This window comes from Anser brachyrhynchus, assembly GCF_964034855.1.
Source record: "Anser brachyrhynchus genome assembly, chromosome: Z".
NCBI lineage: Eukaryota > Metazoa > Chordata > Aves > Anseriformes > Anatidae > Anser > Anser brachyrhynchus.
Genome location: NC_137697.1, coordinates 31950509 through 31971073, shown reverse-complemented (window position 1 = coordinate 31971073; position 20565 = coordinate 31950509). Strand labels below are relative to the sequence as shown.

General features: G+C 35.5%; 1 protein-coding gene across 3 annotated transcripts in view; it reads right to left on the bottom strand.

Annotated features, from left to right (window-relative positions):
* DENND4C (DENN domain containing 4C) overlaps positions 1 to 20565 on the bottom strand; it is a 74910-nt gene that overhangs the window by 26373 nt on the left and 27972 nt on the right. For all 3 annotated transcript variants that reach the window (XM_080574479.1, XM_080574481.1, XM_080574480.1), the window contains exons 3-16: positions 17856 to 18108; positions 16867 to 16936; positions 15460 to 15629; positions 13662 to 13903; positions 12663 to 12729; positions 11944 to 12002; positions 10496 to 10640; positions 9955 to 10130; positions 6584 to 6684; positions 4917 to 5135; positions 3767 to 3912; positions 1684 to 1719; positions 1304 to 1434; positions 342 to 474 (exon numbers count right to left, since the gene is read on the bottom strand). In XM_080574479.1, coding sequence (XP_080430605.1) covers positions 342 to 474; positions 1304 to 1434; positions 1684 to 1719; positions 3767 to 3912; positions 4917 to 5135; positions 6584 to 6684; positions 9955 to 10130; positions 10496 to 10640; positions 11944 to 12002; positions 12663 to 12729; positions 13662 to 13903; positions 15460 to 15629; positions 16867 to 16936; positions 17856 to 18108 — 1948 coding nt within the window. The remainder of the gene's footprint in view (positions 1 to 341; positions 475 to 1303; positions 1435 to 1683; positions 1720 to 3766; positions 3913 to 4916; positions 5136 to 6583; positions 6685 to 9954; positions 10131 to 10495; positions 10641 to 11943; positions 12003 to 12662; positions 12730 to 13661; positions 13904 to 15459; positions 15630 to 16866; positions 16937 to 17855; positions 18109 to 20565) is intronic.

Here is a 20565-nt window from a genome sequence, read left to right as displayed (position 1 = left end):
TTCTATTCTTAGCACCCTCTTTTGAAGGTTCTCCACAAACAAAAAATAGGATCTGAATTAATCCCTCCCGCCTTCCCCTCATTTTAAGCATTCATTTTAATTTAGTTTTGTTTTATATCATGGCCTAAAGCTTAATGACTAGTCTGACAATAAACTTGTATCTCAGATGCTAATTTGTTGCTTTCCATTTCTTTTCCTGGCAAGTTTTGCTTCCCAATAGTTACACATAGACCTAGTCTCCAACAAAGTAATTTGTAGTATAAATAGGCAGCAGTAATTTTATCAAAGAAGCTTAATATCTTTCAGTGTTCACACAGTGATTATGGTAAGACTTATCTGACCTGTTTTGTCCTCTTTGCCATGAGTGCTGGACTATTTGAAATGCTGCTTCCAGCTGGGTGTCTGCTGAAGGACAGCGTGAGTTCCTGAGGCCTGTCAAAGAGCTTGAAATCTAGTCGTGGAAAGTTTTTATAGCTATATAGATAGTTAAAAAAAAAAAAAGGAAAAAGCTTTTTATATATCTGCTGATACCAGGAAAGCCTTACAAAGACAACTTGCATGCAAAGAACTGATAAACAGGAAAATAAAGGAACCAGGGGATTTACATGTATGTTTATAACAAGATACTTTTAATTCTGTTCACAAAGATATCACAAAAAAGAAGATGCCTTGGACATTAAATCTCAGTAGACCATGGATATAAGAACCAGACCACCATCCACACCACGTAGGTCTGGGAAGCACTGATGGTAATTCGTAACAACAGCTGGAAACAGAACCTTCTTTGCCTCCAAGAAAGAGGAGGAATAAGCATAACCACAGTGCATGCAACTCCACATTTCCTGCATAGGGCTGAAAAACACTGAATGGAAGAAGTCTGAAAAGTGGAAAGGGTGTTTTTTTCTTTTGGTTCACCAGTTGCAGATCAATAGTACTGGGCAAATCCATTACCCACCCCCTGTCATTCCCACACTGGAACATAGACTGTACTACAGTTCCTACAAAATCCACATAAATGGCTCAAAGAAAGATAGACATTAAATACATGTAGCAAAGCATAACTACAAAGTTGGCAAGTAGTTACTAAAAATTACAACCAAAAGGTACTTGCCCTCAAACATGCCCACACAAAATACTTCCAGGCCTTCAGAAACTTACTGGAGTCCAGGCAGATCACATCTTTTTAAAGATGTCCTTACCTTTTATTAAGGTAAGTCTTGTGCCAAGCTGAAATATCTGCCCTGCTCAACATCATAAGTGTTCAAGTACTCCAGTTTCTCTACATCAGTTGATTGAACTGTACCTGTATTTTGGTGCTCGGTCTTGTCCATCATCAGGGGGAGGTTCTGGTGGCATTATAAACACTGTGTGTTCACTTTTTTGTGACTCATCAAGCTCAATCAACCGTGCATCTTCAACAGAATCTATGTCAACCTGGAAACAGAGTTTGTAATCTGAGTCCTGAGTTTAGCTTTGGGATAAAATGTACATTTTAATATTAGCTATATTAAAATATATGTAAAAATATACTGTTTCTGTTCTTGATTTTATACATTATGCATAAGCACAATACATAAAATGTATTGTATTTGTTATCAATGCTCAAATATCAGTTTTATGGCCCGGTCTCTTCACTTTTATTACACTGTAAATTATCTCTGAACATATTGAGGGTCAAAGTACCTTGTCTCCTTTTTCTGTTCCTTTATCTGGAAAGAGCTAGGAAAAGAGAAAAAAAGGCATCAGAGTTTATTCTCAACAGAAAAAGATCCCAAATAATTCTATTACAGCCATGTGTTTTACTGAAATATTAAATGAGTAATACCAAGTTTTCACATTAAAAAAGAGAGAAAGTGCTTCCAGAGTAAATACTTACCTTGCTGAAAGCAAGAAGAGGTAGTTATCAGGATGCTTGCAATCTGTTGACATTATGGGCTAAATACAAAACCTTAAATCTATTAAAAAACTTTTAACTTAGCCTAGTTGAAAGAAACTGTTTTTTGCAGATATTTTCACTATGACAATTTAAGTATACAACACATTAATAACTTGCAATTATATTAAGTTATCAACATTACTAAACAGAGCACAATCTAGACACATACTGGAGATGCACACCCCCTACTAGGCAGAAAGAAAAATAAAGGCAAGGATACTTTGAAACATTTTTTTTTTGTGATCTGTTTTAAGCGGTATTTTGATTGGAAATGATACTGAATCAACGAGTCATTCTAATAACAGCTTAGTGCAAAAATCAATGTTCTGTCCAGAAGGCATCATATATATGCACATAAAAAGTATATAAAAACCTCTAGCTCCTAAACTTTATCTTGTGAACCTGTCATTTTGCAGATGAAGTTATAAACCTAATAACTTATGTAGCCTAGAAACATGCTGAAGAGACTTGGCTTCAAAAAAACACGAATGGATTACAGCAATCTTTCTCATATAAAATACACACAATGAAATGAGGTCTTATCTTTATAAATCAGTTCTGACCACAAGCCTGAGCACTAGGTATGTTTTTATGTTTAAAGTTTGTCATGTGAAGTTTGTCATGACGACACCAAGTTAGGCGCGTGTGTCAATCTGCTCAAGGCTAGGAGGGCTCTGCAGGAGGATCTGGATAGGCTGGACCGATGGGCTGAGGCCAACTGTATGAAGTTCAACAAGGCCAAGTGCCGGGTCCTGCATCTGGGGCACAACAACCCCAAGCAGCACTACAGGCTGGGAGAAGAGTGGTTGGAAAGCTGCCTGGCAGAGAAGGACCTGGGAGTACTGGTTGATAGGCAGCTGAATATGAGCCAGCAGAGTGCTTAGGTGGCCAAGAAGGCCAACAGCATCCTGGCCTGTATAAGAAGCAGTGTGGCCAGCAGGGCTAGGGAAGTGATTGTCCCCCTGTACTCAGCTCTGGTGAGGCCGCACCTCGAGTACTGTGTTCAGTTTTGGGCCCCTCGCTACAAGAAGGACATGGAGGTGCTCGAGAGAGTCCAGAGAAGGGCAACGAAGCTGGTGAGGGGTCTGGAGAACAAGTCTTACGAGGAGCGGCTGGGGGAGCTGGGGTTGTTCAGTCTGGAAAAGAGGAGTCTCAGGGGCGACCTTATCGCTCTCTACAGGTACCTTAAAAGAGGCTGTACCGAGGTAGGGGTTGGTCTATCCTCCCACGTGCCTGGTGACAGGACGAGGGGAATGGGCTAAAGTTGCGCCAGGGGAGGTTCAGGTTGGATATTAGGAAGAACTTCTTTACTGAAAGGGTTGTTAGGCATTGGAATGGGCTGCCCAGGGAAGTGGTTGAGTCACCATCCCTGGAGGTCTTTAAAAGACGTTTAGATTTAGAGCTTAGTGATATGGTTTAGTGGAGGACTTGTTAGTGTTAGGTCAGAGGTTAGACTCAGTGATCTTGGAGGTCTCTTCCAACCTAGATGATTCTGTGATTCTGTGAGATGGCAGTGGTAGATAATTCTAAATTAGAGTGAGGCAGATTACCGTTTAAATATCATTGTGTTAAAGTGTCATGAACTGGTATTTCTCACATTCTCTTACAGCTTGACATCCTATAGGGCTTTAATGACAGACTCCTATATTAACACAGAAAATGATGACCATGCAAGAAGACGAAGGAAGAAAATGATTCAGCAATAACAACCAAGAATTCCCGTCTCTCACACTTGTTACCATGGGCACCTGCCTTTACGAGTAAAAGGCAGGACAACAATAAAAAAACCAAAACAAATAGAAGCATGATTTAATTTAGTATGTTTTTCACCTTTTCTATGCAGTCATCAAAAAATGCCAAGCCAGTATCCTTGTCACTCACAAAACTGCACTCTTCAATAAAGCTGCTGAATATCTGCGTTTTGGTGAGATGTGTGTAGAACTTCGTATAGGCACGGTCTCTACTTTTTAAAAATCCTGGTTAGAAAAGAAACAGAAGTAAATACTAGTCACAAGTTCCATAAGAAACTAAAATATAAAGTGTTAATATATAAAATATTGGCTTTATTAGTATAAACAACTACTTATCATCACTTGCATTCAGAAGATTAAAATAACTTTTTTTTGTATGACTTCTTCCACACAGTTAACAATACATGGCATGCAGTCGCCCCCATGTTATCACATAATCTGTTTGCTGATTTGTTAACTTTTTATGCACAAAAAAGGAGAATGTGACCTCATCCAAAAGCAGAAGCATTTTAGACAGTAATAAAAAAAATCCCTTTCCACTATCCTAGAAGGTAAACATTTATGACTTCCAAGTGTTGAAATAAGAATCCCATCTCAAATCTCTCTTCTAGCTAATTTAAAACAAAACCAAAAAAACACCACCAACAAAAACAAACCTCCCCCCCCCCAAAAAAAAAAAACACAAAAAACCACCCACCCACAAAAAAGAAAAAAGCAAACAAACAATCAGACAAAAACAAAAGAAGACAAGCCAACAGTGACATTCTGACACTCAACTGATGAACAGATATGAAGAAGTCAAGGTGATACGGTGAGTGATAAGGTGAAAAAAGAATAAGATGGCCTTTGCCAACTATCATTTTGTTATGTTTCTGAACGCTGCCCAGTACTCTTTTATTTTCCCATGTATATCAAAAACATTACTTTGCTCTTCTTCATTGGGCTTCTGGCATTTTTGCTCCATACAAATTGAGAAATATTCTTTAATTCCCAAGAGGTGCCCTTACGGAATGTGACAAGAAAACAGGGCATCCCCCTATTGAAAGGCAACTTTTCTAATGTCAGACTTGTTACAAAACAGGATTCTATTTGTGTGTATCAATATTAATCAACTTCAAACAGCTTGATTTTATATAACTGCAATTCCAAATATTGCCAAGAGTTGCATAACCAAAGGAAAATTTGGGTTAACTCCAATGCTATCAGCAGTTTATTTGTCTCAACCTCACCTTGATGATCAAACAAGGAATCAGCAGCAGTTGCTTTATTTGAAGGTGCCTGGGTGATTGGTTTGAGGAACGTTCTGTAACCCTTTAAAATAGATGCCATGAAACGTAGGAAAGCTTCCTGGATCTCCATCTCAAGTTCTGTCATCTTCTTCTGCCAGGAGAAATCTGCCTCAATAGGAGTCATCTCCACGGCTGAGCCTTCTGGAGTTTTCTTGTGAACTAGCAAACAGCAACATATACAATCCTGTATTAAAATGCAGCATAGTTGGATAGACAACATTTGCAAGATGTTGAATATGATTTTTTTTTCGTTTTTATTTCCCACATTTAGAAATTACTAACACTGTAAATACATTCTCTTCTTGTCCTGTTATTACTTTCGAGTTGATCTGACCCATATAAAGGGTAGTTATTTCAGGAGTTGCTTATGTGTTTTTCTAACTTATCAAGGCCTCTGTGACCTGAGAAAACGAGCATTAACTTAACTGAGATTCTGCTATCACATTCCCAACTAGACGTTGTCTTTCAGTAATGCATCAACACAAAGGATTCTGTTTTCCCTGTTCTGCTGATTACCTAAGATTGCACATCAAGGAAAAAACAGTGCTTTAAAATATTTTTCCAGTGAAAATTTTAACATTTTTGTATACCAAAGGATGGAAGGAAGCAGATGACATAAAGAGTTTATTCTTGGCCTCTTAAAAAACAACAAAAAAAAACTATCAGGTACTGCTACCTTTGAACACATAGTTCCAGATTTTTGTTATAATATAAATGTAAATAATAATATAAAATAATACAGTTAAAATTGGAATTCAGTCTGCAGCATTTACGTATGAAGTAGAGTATCATGCCTGGCTGATAAAACCAAAAAAACAAAACAAAACAAAAAAAAGCTGAGGTTTTCTAACAGACTAAGTAAAGGCAATCTGGAGAAAAAAAAAGTAAGAAAGAAAGAAAGGAAATTGAGGCAAGAAAGCCCAACGCCTAATTAATACATTTTCTATTTTCATAGTTTACCAACTTTTTTTTTATATCTGTTATATACCCATGAAGCTATCGTTGTCTCCTCTATAACAACACAACTGAACATACTCAGCACAAGATTGTCTTAAAGATCCTGTCTACAGACAGATAGAAGATATACCTGCAGAATATTTTAGTTACAACTTTGTTCTTACCTTTCCAAGTCATTAGTATGATGGTCAGTTTTTCCTCTTCCTTTTGAAAATACTTTCAACATTTTGCTACTTGATTATTTTTGTAGAAAAGTCAGTATCTGAGATATTCAACTGTATCTGCACGATACCTGAAGTATTGTGCAGTATCTTACTCAAACACTCATTTCCTTTATTATTTTTGATCAGAACTATGAACATTGTTTATGCTGAGATCCAAAATGTGTTTCTGTTGAATCCTTGTTTAAATATAACTTAATCATTACTAAAGGCTGAAAATTCCCAAATTTGAGGAAGTGACAACAAATAAAAAAGTCTAAAAAGATCTACACCACATGTTACAAAGAAGTCCTTACATTTATATGCTACTTATAATTTAAGACCTGTAGATGTGTATCAGAAAATTTAGTAGTTTTCTTTTAATATTTACTTTCCCTGCTTTAGGCAGTTTCTGTTCTTATCCCTTCCCATTTATTTTAGATATTTCACCTGCTGCCAGCTGTGGGTGCAGTTTCTTTAAGGTGCTGAGCAGACTTTTACATGGCTTCTTAGGAAACTGCTTCCAGTTTGTGCTCTTCTTATCATCTGATCTAAAACACAGGGGAGGATAAAAGGATATATAAAATACAGACCATATAGAAAAGAATAGCTTCCACTGGCCTAAGTTAATTCATTTTCAGAAAAAGGCAATCATTTTGAAAAGAAATCTTGTCACTGTCCCTATTTGTCATAAATAATAAAAACAATAAAATGGGGTGACATTAACTCAGCACTTCATTTCCTCAGAAAAGAGCAGTATAAATTGAGTTGTGGGTAGTTTTCTCCAATCTGGAAGGAGGACCTGTACTGAGATCTAATTTAGACTTTTTGGTTGAAGTTTCACGTTGCTGTCTTTCCTTTCAGAATCTGTACCAGTCTCAATAATATAATCTGAGCACACTAATCTGTATATGATTACTAGTTTATACTATTGTAAGCTTGCTGTACTGCTACTGACACAAATAAAGGCAGTTTGGAATACCACATGAACTTAAATTCCTGTAAAATGCCGGAAGACCAGTCAGGTAGCTCTGTGCTCATATGCTTTATAGTCACTGTCACATGTCTATGACAATTAAGTTCCCAATTCCAGCTTCAATCAAAGGCTACCAGGGACTAGAAAGTTTGGAAATTCAGTTTATAATTTGGAAATTATGTGGTTGATTAAGCAATGGGATAAACTGGTCTGAAGGTATGCTCATCTTTGTCAGAGGAACAAAAGATACACTGCCAGACCTCATTTAACAGATGAATATAGAGACAGAAGGGAGAGAATCACAAGAACTCCTAAGCTTCTTTGTGGGAGACAGAAAGTGGAACAGAAATTCCCTAATGTGGTGTACAGCAAACTTTGATGCCACAAGACCTAATGAGTTATTACTATTTGAGCTGATGCTGTCACTGTCACATTGCACTTAGCATCAGTGGAACTGTTTGCTCAGTTGGCAGACACGTAGTTTTCTTAAGGAGGAAGCATACATTTAAAGTATTAAAAAATAAAATGAATTAATGAATTAAAAATAATAATTTTAAAAAAATGCATGCTTGCGGATATCATCTCCTTTTTCTTCCCCACCACAACAGCATGCCAATGAACAATATAAGCAGTACTGTTCCAAAAATGCAAGAAACACACTATTATAAAAATAAAACCACCTCTCAAATTTGCACCCAAAAAGGCTACTTTCCTTAATCAGCTTTTGATGTTACTTTCACAGAGATGGTTGAAAACATCCAAGAAAAGACTTTAAGGAAGATGCTGAATGAATAAAAGACATTCAGTTGTTCTGGCAGTAAATGAAGTTTCAGTCTATCATAAGGAAGATACCAGCAAACTTGCCCTAGAAAGATGCCAGTCAGACAGACTGACGTACTAGAAAACACTGATTTTTTCAAATGTTATTCTTCTACTATGCAGTCTTTCACAGTCAGCAACAGTGCTATTAAATGCTTTAACACCTTAAAAATATAACATTGCCATAGAAATAGAGATGGGCAAAAATAGCTTTGCATAAATAAAACAGAATTCTAAAATACTACATTATTAGTAAAGATTAATATTCTATATGATCTTCAACACAAATTGCTTTATGGAGATTTGATTTTACCTATATATCTCCAAAATGGAGAAATATCCTCCTTTCCAGGTTAAAAGAAGTTTTATAATGCAGGTACCAACATATCTCATTTACTTGAAGTCAAATGTTAAAGAAGTTCAATTCCTCTTAAAGTCAAGTAAGTAGTATAGATGAAATGCGTCCAAAATGGACAGCAAAAGACAAAAAGATCAGTTAGCCACCGAAAAAGAAAAGGACTTAAAAGACACTAAAGGAAAAGGTGCCAGAATCTTTTCAGTTGTAGATAAATAAGACATCAGCCACTGGTAGATTTTTAGTTCAGTAACTAGTACCCAACTTTATCTTTCTATGACTCATTCCAACAGAATCTTTACAGTCTTCTCTCTCTACTAAATGTACTGTTTTTATCTACTTCGTTTTTTTTTTTTTTTTTTCAACCCAGCCATCAATTTCCATTCTTCTTATGGAAAAAAAGAAAGATTTTTCACTGCAAAGGATATCTTCACATAAACAAGTTATCTTCCTTGCATTTCTTTCACACCTGTTATAATTATTCATTTGATGGCATAATATTTATATACAATGTTGAAAATGTTTTTTTGCAGTGTTTTTATTGGGGACCCAAGAGAAGAAGAAAAAAGACAAAAAATATGAATACAATCTACTCTGTTGTTTACTCTTTTCTTTGATGCTATTAATAACACAATGCATTTCAATAACTTAAAGGAAGTGTTTCAGTAGAGCATCACAGGAAGGGTCCTTCTTATGCAATGAAAAGCATGAAAGCTTTCAACTGACCCATAGATCAAATGACTTATTTTGATTCAAGCTAGTGAAAATGAAAATCAAGAGTTAAAGTGACACGAGATGATGTAAGACTATATTTTCACACAGAAAAGACACACATTATTTGGTGATGTTTACCCTCATATAGCTTACATCCCTCTAATTTTGATCTAATTACTCTAAAAGGAAAAGATAATTTATGAATTTAATAAATCATTTGCAAATCAGGTATTTACAATCCCATTTCGATTTATTTCAGAAGAAATTTATTCTAGATTAGCCTCTCCTACAGAAGTTGTAAAGAAACCCTTCATGCAACACTCAAATTTATTTAAGACAAGCATTCAAAACATAATTAAGTGAAAATATTTTAAAACAAACATAGGCAATAAAAAATGTTTTGCTTGCTTGATCTGACTGAGAAGTCAGATCTTGTAACTTAAGAAATTATTTTTTATTTCATTACACTGACAAAAAATGTCCTGAATTTAAGACAGCTTCAAAAGCTTCATGAAGGGTCCTGAAACTCTCATGTTCCAACCCAATATTCAGTGAACACAGGCAAATCAAATTCTGAAGTGGTGGAGCAAGGTGAAAATGCATAAAATGGTGGCACAATAAAAATAAACCGTTCTTCCTCTATTCTAGCTTTTGTCCCATTTCCCTAATAATCAGTATGAGAAGTGAAGGAAAAAGAAAACAAACACGCATTATCATTTCAAGCAATATCTTCAGCACATTATTTATTTTTTAATTTTATTGGCAGCCCCAAATGCTGACCCTTGACTTAGTAAATTTCAAGTCTCTATGAAGCATTAGAAGCAAGATGAAGAACAGAGGATAGGCAGAAACAAAGCCATATTCAACGAAACAGTTTTTAAATAAAGTTTGCTCTCTCTCAAGTAGTTCAGCAATTTCTCCATCTATAGATAGATGTAAAAACCCCATAGAACTTACATGTACACCATGTTTGTGTCTAAGTCAATGCACACAATGTCCTGTGGTGGATCATACAGATCAAAATACCGTGAATCAACTCCAACAATAAATGGAACAGGTGCACTGAGTACGGTGGCCAGAGACAAAGGACATAGGGGGATATATGGACATTGCCACTGAAATGGAAATATCATCTGAAGGAAAAATGAAATGAAATCAACTCATTAAAACAGGACAACAGACCTTGTACAGTATGAAACAGGTGAATTTGTTACATGCAGCATGTTGAAACTAAATTGCTAGGAACCCTGTTACTGTCAAAAAAGCATCTTCAACTTTGATCACTTGTTTACAGTACATTTCTTACTTATCTATGCAAAAGCATTGATCATTTCAACAATTACAATAATTAGACATGCTAGAGTGATTTAACTAAATGCTATTGCTAGGAAAAAATGATGATTTAATGCATCAATCATTTTAACGTACAAATGCCTCATAGTAATTACGGTGTTTCCAACAATTTCCCTTGCTGCTGTACAGAACCCTTTGTACTTACAGCTACTACAGCTTCAGCAACTCCTGTCAATACAGCTGGTCTAAGAGAATGAAGGAGAATCTTGCCTTCTAATAATACAAAGAGTAGCAGGGTGGCACAGTTTTCTGGTCCAAGATTCATGAGTAGAGTACTGAAGTCTGCTCCACTAAGGGGCGGGTGGAAAGGAGGGAGGGGGAAAGAATGTTACAGGATTTAAACATTAAAAGTGAGAGTGAGGCACTTGTTGAATAATTCTTAGATTAAATTCAAAAAGTTGAATAATTCTTAGATATTTTACGTGCGGTAATAACAGTATTTAATAGCTACTACCTCAGTAGGAGACTTGTACTGCAACAGAAAAACCTAAATTCAAAATTACTGTTACAGAAACATATGCCATAATATGCTACTGCTAACTATGTGGTTTATGGCTCTCTCATATATGCACGGGTACCTCGTCTTCCTAACAGTAACACAGATCTAACTAGTTACCAGCTAATCCAAGCACAAAACAATACTATTAGTTTCATAGGATGAGTTACTTCAAGAATAATGAATTACAGTATCTAATCTTAGTATCACTATATTAAATTCTAACACTAGTCAAGTAGAAAATAAATAAATAAATCCAGCATTCTGATACCAATATGCATTTAGTTTCTACAGTTTAACCTCCATTTCATTTCTTTGGACACTATACAGGCATTTAGGAATTTTAATGACATCTGTAAGAGTAGTAGAGGGGTGTAAAATCTGTCCTTAAAAAAGTAATTACATGTTACTTTGTAATTTGGTGGCTAGCTGCAATTTTTCCCTTAAGTGGCTGTGTAACAGCTGTGATTTAAACATGGGATCCTTCTGCATATACAATATTATATATAACATTTAAGGAAAAAAATGTAAAAAAGGGTGAATTTTCTTTTTTTTTTTTCAATTAAAAACAAAACCAAAGCAAACAAACAAAAAATCATGTCATATTCATAGGGAACTCTAGCCCTGAAGGTGTTATCCACAGAGATTGCATCAAGCCTCAATCACAAATATTAAGTTATAATTTTGAATTTTCAAAATGTTTGTGCACTTGGGCATTTATTGATTTCACATAATTGCTTAACATATATGTCTCCCTTGGAACCAAAAAGGGATAAATAGATCAAGATAACAAAAAGTCTATCTATGGTATTTTAAAAAAAGTGTTTACTACTTATATTCTAAAGATGTAAGATACTTAAATACATGTATTATTTCCTTACAGCCTCTTTCTTCAGGATAATCAGTAACACTGTTCTTTCATAAGGGACAGGTCTATGTCATAAAAACAACACTGTCTAATATTTCAAATACGTATTGAGCTTTCTGTTTATAAGATCTAATAGTATTGAAATAGTGTTTGGCTTTCTTCTATGCTTCATTTCTATTTGCCTTGCGATGGCTCGAGTACAATATGTTTAAAACATTGATAATGGTACCTTAGTGGTAATGGTGTAGAAACTGGCTGAGACAATATTAATGCATCATGGGCAGAAAGCTGAAACACAAAATAGTTCATGATTGGCAAGAACAATTCCAAAGTTAGTGAAGTAAAATATTCCAATGTAACTACATATCCATAATATAATAAAACTCCTGGCGGACAGAGTCACAATGTCATGCAAGAAATGTGAATCAAAAACGTTTGGAGCTTTTGTTCACTAAGTCAACAGAGCTTGTATTAGTCACCAAAATAATTCTCAGAAGTTACAAGAAACAGTTTATGACTCATTGTTGAACATGTAGCTACTGCTAGGTGATTAAGCAGAGATCACAAGAGAGAGCGCCCCAGGGGACTAACATATGAACCACAGTACTTAGTGGACAAGTGAAAGAAAGATAGAAAACAAACAACCCCCAATGGCACAGTGCGAATGATGTCTATAAAATGAAAGACCAATATATGGCAGAAATTTCAAAAATGCAATTAGGACGCTGCTGCAGTCTGTACCACCCAAAATCTGAAATAGCTTACTTTGCAAGGTTACCCCAGGTTTATAACAACGTAAGAGAAGGCTATTTCACCCATCTCCTCCCATCTCCCTTCCAGCAGTTGGATATTCAAAGCTGAGTAAAAAGCCTAAAAGAAGAATCCAGACTTTCAAAGGCAAAATGGAGTATTATGATAATTAAAAATGAAAGTAAATGTTTTGCCTACCTGCACAAGAATTCTTGGCCTTTGTGGTGAAGGGAAAGGTATATTGTGCATAAAATGGGATATGTGCCTGAAAAGAAGATAAGATGTTAGAAAAACAGCATTGAGGACTAAACAGGGACTGAAAACAATGTCACATTTTGGATTTTGTATGTACCATACGTTATAGAAGTACAGTTACAATTTATTTACTGTTTTGATAAGTTTAGGAGCCTATTTACACAAACTGAAGAAAGAAGCCTCACTCACTCACATTTCATGAGTGAAAATTAATAGTGGCAGCTTCATATGTGCGTGCAAAAGTTAAGAACACACTGGCCTTTAGGCAAACCATGTAAAAATCTCTGGTAGACTGTAAAAATCTCTTCATGTTACAGAGTTTCTCATCAGGCTTAGCCACGAGAAAGTATATGCTTCACTACCAGAAGCCAATGCAATTTTGAAGATAACAAGTTTTCAGTGAATTTTTTTTTTTTTTTGAATCCCATACAATGAAAAGCATCCTCTATAAAGTTTCATATTTTTATACATACATATATATGGGGTGGGGGAGCAGGGAGGGGAAAGGGGTAAGGGAGCAGAAGGAAGAGGGAGAGAAACAGAATTCATCTGCAGTAGTTGCAGAGCTTCAATATAGACACATACACACTGCTAATGCAAAGAGTCCCTGAGCTTACATTTAATAACCTAAAATACAGGACTGCAAGTACTGGCATGTCTCTTACAGCTCAACCATTTTTCGTGTCTGACAAGTATAAAAGAAAATTACACAGGCTTGAAAAATTTTAACAAAAAAGCAATGGTAAAAATCTGCAAAAGCTACTCATTAAACAGAAGAAACTACGATTTCTCTCAGTGCAACCAGTAACAATGTAAGCTGTACAGGGCAACCAAGATAATGGTGGAAATGCAGCACTTATGAAAGTGTGACATATATATAAGATGACCACTTGAGCTGATATAACCATCTTTACACGTTAGCTTGAAAAATGTTTTACGTACTTTTCAATGGGAAGAGGATGAGGTCCAGAGACAGACAGTTTGTAGATGAACATAAGGAATTTTCGAAATGCTTCAAAGAAAGGCCAATGTGAGAGAAGGCAGATACATTTATTAGAATTGATGGACTTGGAAGTAACCACTTTCCTCTCTACAGCTGTCAAGAGACCCAGCTGCAATTGTTGCTTTTCTGTTAGCAGCTCCCGGGGATAAGGCTCATAAAACTGAATAGCAGCACCATAAACCTAAAAGATGAAGAAACACAACTGAGCAGACTCAGTATTTAACAGCAGTTTGGGTTACAATTTTTGAACTATTCATAAGTCATTGGTGTCTGCACACATAGTACAGTGGTTTTCTTAGTAGCTTGTGAAAACTATTTTTCATTTATATAACATACACTAAGCATCCTTATAAAGGAAATGTTAAATATTTTGGACTCTTGTGCCTCTCTTCCTTTTTGTCATGGCACTCAAAGTATTTATACTCAGTAAAATGAAAGGGAAGGAACCAAACCGCATTCCATAACAAAACCCTACCTATTAACTGTTACTGGTCAAAAAATCACTTCACAAAATGACTGTATGCCGTAACATTCTCTTATCTTTACCACGCTAAACAATAAAAATTATTTTAGTTTTGACTCTATTTTAATCAAACTAAACAGGGACCAATCGTTTCTAATATTCTTTTCTTTCTTGCATAAGTTTCATAACTGACTGAATTATTCTAGCAAGTTCAGCAAAAGGAGAGCAGAAAGAGATGGATACCAGAGCATATGTTATTTCTGTGAAAAATACTGGCAGCTACTGTATTCACCCTTGCAAATGAATTATTAATACCTTGGAGAAACACTTTTTCTTGTTTGGCCATAGAGAAGTATATAAACTTCTCTGATGGGGGACTGAGACAGAGTGAAAGTTAAGTTGTCATCATTAACGAGGCCAAACTATTGTTTCTTGGTCACAGACAGCTAACCACATACTACAATCACTTACTCCCTTTTGTAGTTCACACACAAGTGCACAGTTGGCAAGCTGAAGCAACAGCTGAGAGACCAACCTCCAAAAAGCACTCCCTTGTTTTTATCAGGTAGTGTTAATCCTGGAGTCTTTGTCTGCATATAGCAGACACTAACTTCTTACACGTGGGCTGAGTCATGCAGCACATTTTTGTTGCCTGTGGGTGCTGCTGGGCTTTGTAAAGATTCCACGGACTGTTGGTGTTCTAAGTTTATCAGTTCATGTGAATTCAGACAGCACCATTAGTTGCAGGAGATCACCAGTTCCTGACCACCTTTCACATACTGCCTCTCAGCATGTAGATTTCTGCTCTTCTCTTGTTTTCTGATAACCATCTTCCTGCCCATACACACAGACACCTGCACAGCCAATTCATACAGATTCACACAGAACCAGCTTTTGATGTGATCATGGGAAAAGCACAACTACTTCAACATTTCTAACACAGGGTAAGTGAACTTCACCTTCACATGTAGGCTACATTTCAGTTGCTGGAAAGTTTTCTTGAAAGAACAGAGAAATCCATGCCTTGTGATTTTAGGTTTGCTAAGCATATAGTTCTGCTTATATGGGTCTACACAGCACAAACTCTTCCATCTACTTCCTGCTTTGGTTTACCTCTACCTCATAAGAACACTTAAGACATACAGTTTTAAAAGTGAAATATTTAACAATTTCTTTAGTACTATTTATCAAATACAGAAGAGATGATGCCTATTTTATCTCCTTATCAGACATTTAAATTAAAAGCAAAGAACAGTCACAATGTGCAGCCATACCTTTTCTGCAGAAGAACAGGTCAGTACAAACGTTGAGAACACTGGTAGCGGATATTTGGTTTGAGGGTCCCAGCATTCAATAGTAGCTCCCATAGGAAGGCAGAAGAGAGGTACAGATTCTGACAATGGGAATGACTCATAGTTCTCTTGAGGGTATCTGAAAATTAAGCCTTTGTTATGGGAGAAGTAAAAGTTAGTGAATTTGCTCTGGAAGCCCTAAATAATGTAAGCTATATATTTTCCACAATACAGAGATACGTCTGTTGCTTATCTGGACTTAATAACTTAAGATTGCATCCACAGAAGAAGAAAGTCTCTAATTTAACAGTGAGACTAAATCATCCATGTAACAATCATTTAGAAATTGTATGTGAATGCTTAACATTTCCTTTCAATAACAGCTCAATTACCAGTACATAGTTAAAGCTTATTACTGAAGATTTTGACTTTAAATCAGTCAGGAACTTGTCCTATTTAAATGTGCCATTGAAACAGATTTTATTACAAAGAAATTCCTATGAAGAAAGAGCTAATTATCTATTGGGATAGCAGTACAAGTATCTCCACTGAAAAGAGGATGAATTAGGTCTGTATTTTCTGCTGAGTTAATGTGTTCAATCTAAACAAATTGTTACCCCATTTTCAGAAGTATATTTAAGTCTTCCTTGTAGAAAATGAGTCCACAATCATCAGTTTACTTCTGCTGTTCAACCAACTTTTTTAATGGTACACTGACTTTGTTATTCTGTGTGTTTCGCTTCTACTTAATAGTTTACTCTAAAAGGAACTTATTGCATTTAACGCTCAGTAGAAACTTTTGGAAGTTTTTCTTGACTTCTGGAGGAAAAAAATCTGTGGCAATGCATTAAAATTTTTTAAAATCTTTCTTTTCCTTTATGTCTTTCTCATTTATTGCTCAAAGTATTTTCACATTCCTTTAATAAGAAAGGAGTGAATAGCTCTGGAGCTGAAATAAATGAACACATTTAAATTTCCAATTAAAGACACTGCATTAACTGTGAGGCATGGAAGGAAATATGAATAAGGTTGATTGGAATTTTCAATTACTCTTCCTTCTCCTTCACCACCAACACAAGACACAAACTATGAAGTCATTTGTTACATATGAAATGCCTGCTAGACTTTTCATTTAAACTCCTAAGCCACCTAACCTGTCATGATACACACTGAGTTAATACAAAACAATGCTGTTTCTATTAAAGCTTTTTGTTCGTTTGTTTTTCCTGGAAAAATTGAGGAAAGCAAAATTTCAATTTCAATTGACATGCTCTATGAAAAGAATTTTGACAGACAACACTCACCTTTTAAAATTTTTATTTGAATTCAAGAAGGTATCTGAATCTTTATGTTAACATGCTTAGACGGTCTGCTTCTAAAATTACTTACCAGCTTTATATGCTATGGAGTTAGAAGCTGGCACAGACTTCTTATAACAAAGGTATACACTGGAACCCCACTGGAAGACACAAATTTCATCTTGGAGCAAAAAAAGACAACAACAGGCACCACAGAAATCAAGTATAAGCATTTGAATATACTCCCACTTACAAACACAGCAGAAATTTAACTAAAATATGTTACAGAATAAAATTACTGTTTGGCTGCTGAGTGCATTTAACTCAAGGAATGTAGAATTCACCCTTTCCGCATTCTTAGAGATTACAGATTTACATAAAATAATCATACCACCACACTGTTCTTTGACTTATTTCCATGTAAGAACAGGGAAAAGTGAAGCAGATTATTTGCAGCTTTCACACATTACATTTTCTCGGTTATACAAAATGAGACACTCATGGGTAGTGAAATTCTAAACACCTCCAGTGTTTAATTAATTATTTAATTCACTGGAAGCCTTTAACATACTTCCAGAAACTGCCTACTTGCATAGTCTTTTTGCAGTTTGCCTACCATTTGAAAAAAATCATATACTTCAGCCCGAAAGAAATAAACACAAACCAGACTAAATACAAGGAAACATTAAAAAAAAAGTGTAAGCACTAATTATCGTTCTTACATATCTTTGTAACATGGTCTTAATAATAACAAAGAAAAAAAATTTTGTTTCATCCTAGGAGTATCAGCATCACCAAACAAACAAAAATCCTAAAGAGTACCCAGACATGAATATGCAAACTAAAGTAGTAATCACTTTTGAAGGAAATTCCTAACACAAAAGGAAAAAATCAGTGTAACACAATACAAAATTGAAGTCTCACACGAGGTATATAGAATGAAACAATTATGATGCAGCCATAGAACACCATCTTAACAGTGCTGGGAAAAGTTCAAAGTGTTCCTCCTCCTCTTTTTTTGTTTGTTTGTTTGCAATTAAAAAAAAAAAAGGTAAAAATACTTAACACTTAAATACTCACCATACCACAATTTAAATTCTTATCAACTTTGCAGAATGTATGAGGAGGGGTTTCTCCTTTGCTGGTAACAATAACACAGATATCTGTCACTGCCAATGAATTTTGAGGTCGTATTGGAGGAGCCCTTCGATATGTGATAAAGATCCTCTGAGAAGACGTTGAACTATTATTAACATTAGCACAACGACCATAAGGAGTAGCTTGAATCACCTCACAGCCTGAAATGATACGTTCCTTGCCTTCATACAGAACTCTGCAGACAGGAAGGAAGCAAAATATTACACACATTCAGGTACATATGAAATTATTTAGGCAAATGTACAGAAATAGTCCACTCGGTGGCAATTGCCTAGCACAACAGATCTGAGCATTTCCATCACTTAAAAAAAAAATTTAAAAAGGCAACAACAATAATAATAAAATTAAAGAAAAAACAACAAAATATAAAAGTCTGCTTCCCACATCAATTTTAAACTAAACTAATCAGGGAAAAGGAAAACCAGTAAGGATTTACGTTCGTAGTTTGGCTAACATTTCTTAGTCTATAACAAAAAATAAATAAAAAAACAGACACAAAAAATAACATTTTGGACTGTAGAAAAGAAAGAAATAATAACTACAGTTATTCCTGTATTCCTGGAAACCAGAATACATGATAAATGCCCGTTCTGCACCATTTACATGTTATCTGGATTTTTTTGGCCAGATCACTAGATTAGATCTCTATATTTGAGGTATGGGGCACCCACAGCTTCTCTGGACAGCTTGTGCCAGTGGCTCACCACCCCCATAGTGAAGGATTTCTTCCTAACATCTAATTTAAATCTCCCTTCTTTTAGTTTAAAACCATAACCCCTTGTCCTATCATGTTTAATCAAAAAAACTTTTTTTAGCTTATACAGATCCAGCAATCCTCAGAATTTTCAAAGTAATACACCACAAAGCTTTTAAAAACCCCTTGAAGATTATTGACCATCTTTAAACTAGAATATAAAAACGTGATTTCAGAGAACAAACATGTATCTTGTCATAGTATTGAGGACATATGTTGGCTACAGCCCTAGAACTCTTTAATAAAGCAAGAGGAATCACACAGGTTGGTACCTATCAGGCTGCCATATAAATTTAGTCAGCTAGTTAATGCGGGACAATACCCTTCACCTTCAACAATTTTTTCAGTTGTAGATTCTTCTCCAAACATTTTTGCTACATTTAAAACAATGTGTAAACAGTATGATCTTTTTGAACCTGAGTTAAGTGTTCCTGAACTACAACATTAGTTTTAATATACTACTCCACTGGTTTGCAATACATTTACAGAAAGTACATGTTATCCAAATGACTTCTAAGCCACATACTTATCTGGAAAAAAGATGTATTTTGCTCTTCTTATTGGGCTGCCTACTTTAGCAAGATAAACAAAAAACAAAAACAAACAAAGAAACAAAGCCACGTGCAGCTGTCAGGTCACCTTCATTCAGGTGTCTGCATAAACAGTTTACGTAATCACTTCACATCACTGCCTCACATTAATGACGAAAGCATATTAACAGACCAGTCTCCAATGTCAGCTTCAGTTAAAACACATTAAATCTAAATAAAACCGATTAAAACTCAATAATTTAAAGGTATTCCAGATCCATTTGAAAGCTGACAGCTTTTGAGAAGGAACACCATATCAATTAGACAATTCCAGCAGTTCAGTTTAAAAGGTTTACAAGTACTCTCAGAAAGATGTTTAAAGACTGTAGAATTTCATTTGTGCAAATACTTCTAAAAGCTAAGGGGGCTGACCAGTTTTAAAGGCTGCAGCAGTGGAATCACCTCCTCTCAAAAGCAAGAATAAAAAAAAAAAAGCAGCCCTCATCTCTACACATACGCCAACAGAAGTATTAAAAACATACCATTTCCTGACCTCACACATAGTAGGGAGTTTAAGAAAAACAAACAGAACACCCATGATCCAACACCCATGGATCATTCAAAATAAACAATGTTTTTAATGATTCAGATCAAAACATTCGGAGTGATGCATGAAATATTTAACATGACACTGTATACATACAAAGTCCTCAATACGAGAATAAGTTTGCATCTACTTGTTTCAGCTTCCCAATGTCTCCCTTCAGGTTAATTAGTATTAATTGGGATAAGATTTGTTTCCTGTTTCAGCTTTTGCCCTCATCCTAAGTGCACCTTACTACATTATTTTATCAACTTCTATTCTACAACATGCTCTATCAGTAAAGTTCCATTCCAAGCAAAATGTCACCTACAGTTTCCTCTAGATGTTAGGTCTTTTATTTCTAAGTAAGACCAAGAACTCTGTTATCTCTTTGTAAGGCTGTGTGTGTAATGTTGCAAGCATAAGTTCTCTCTCTGACCAGTTTTGCTGATTTAAAATCTTGTCACCTGGTATCAGGTAACAATGCTTGGATAAGACCTTCTTGCAGATCAGTTAAAAGCCATAATCCACAGAAACTGGGCTTCTGGAAAATTATTTCAAAATAGGCACACTGTTGCAAAATTGCATAGTATGGGCCTGCTCTTCAGCTTGACTCCTCCTTGCGTTCTAACTACATTTCTGCCTTTTAGATTCCTTATGCTCTATAACTCTTTACAACAACTCTTATCTCATTTAAGAGAAGGCAGTGCACTAATGTTAGATAATAAAGGAGCTAAAATGAATACACTAGGCAGTAGGAGTGTC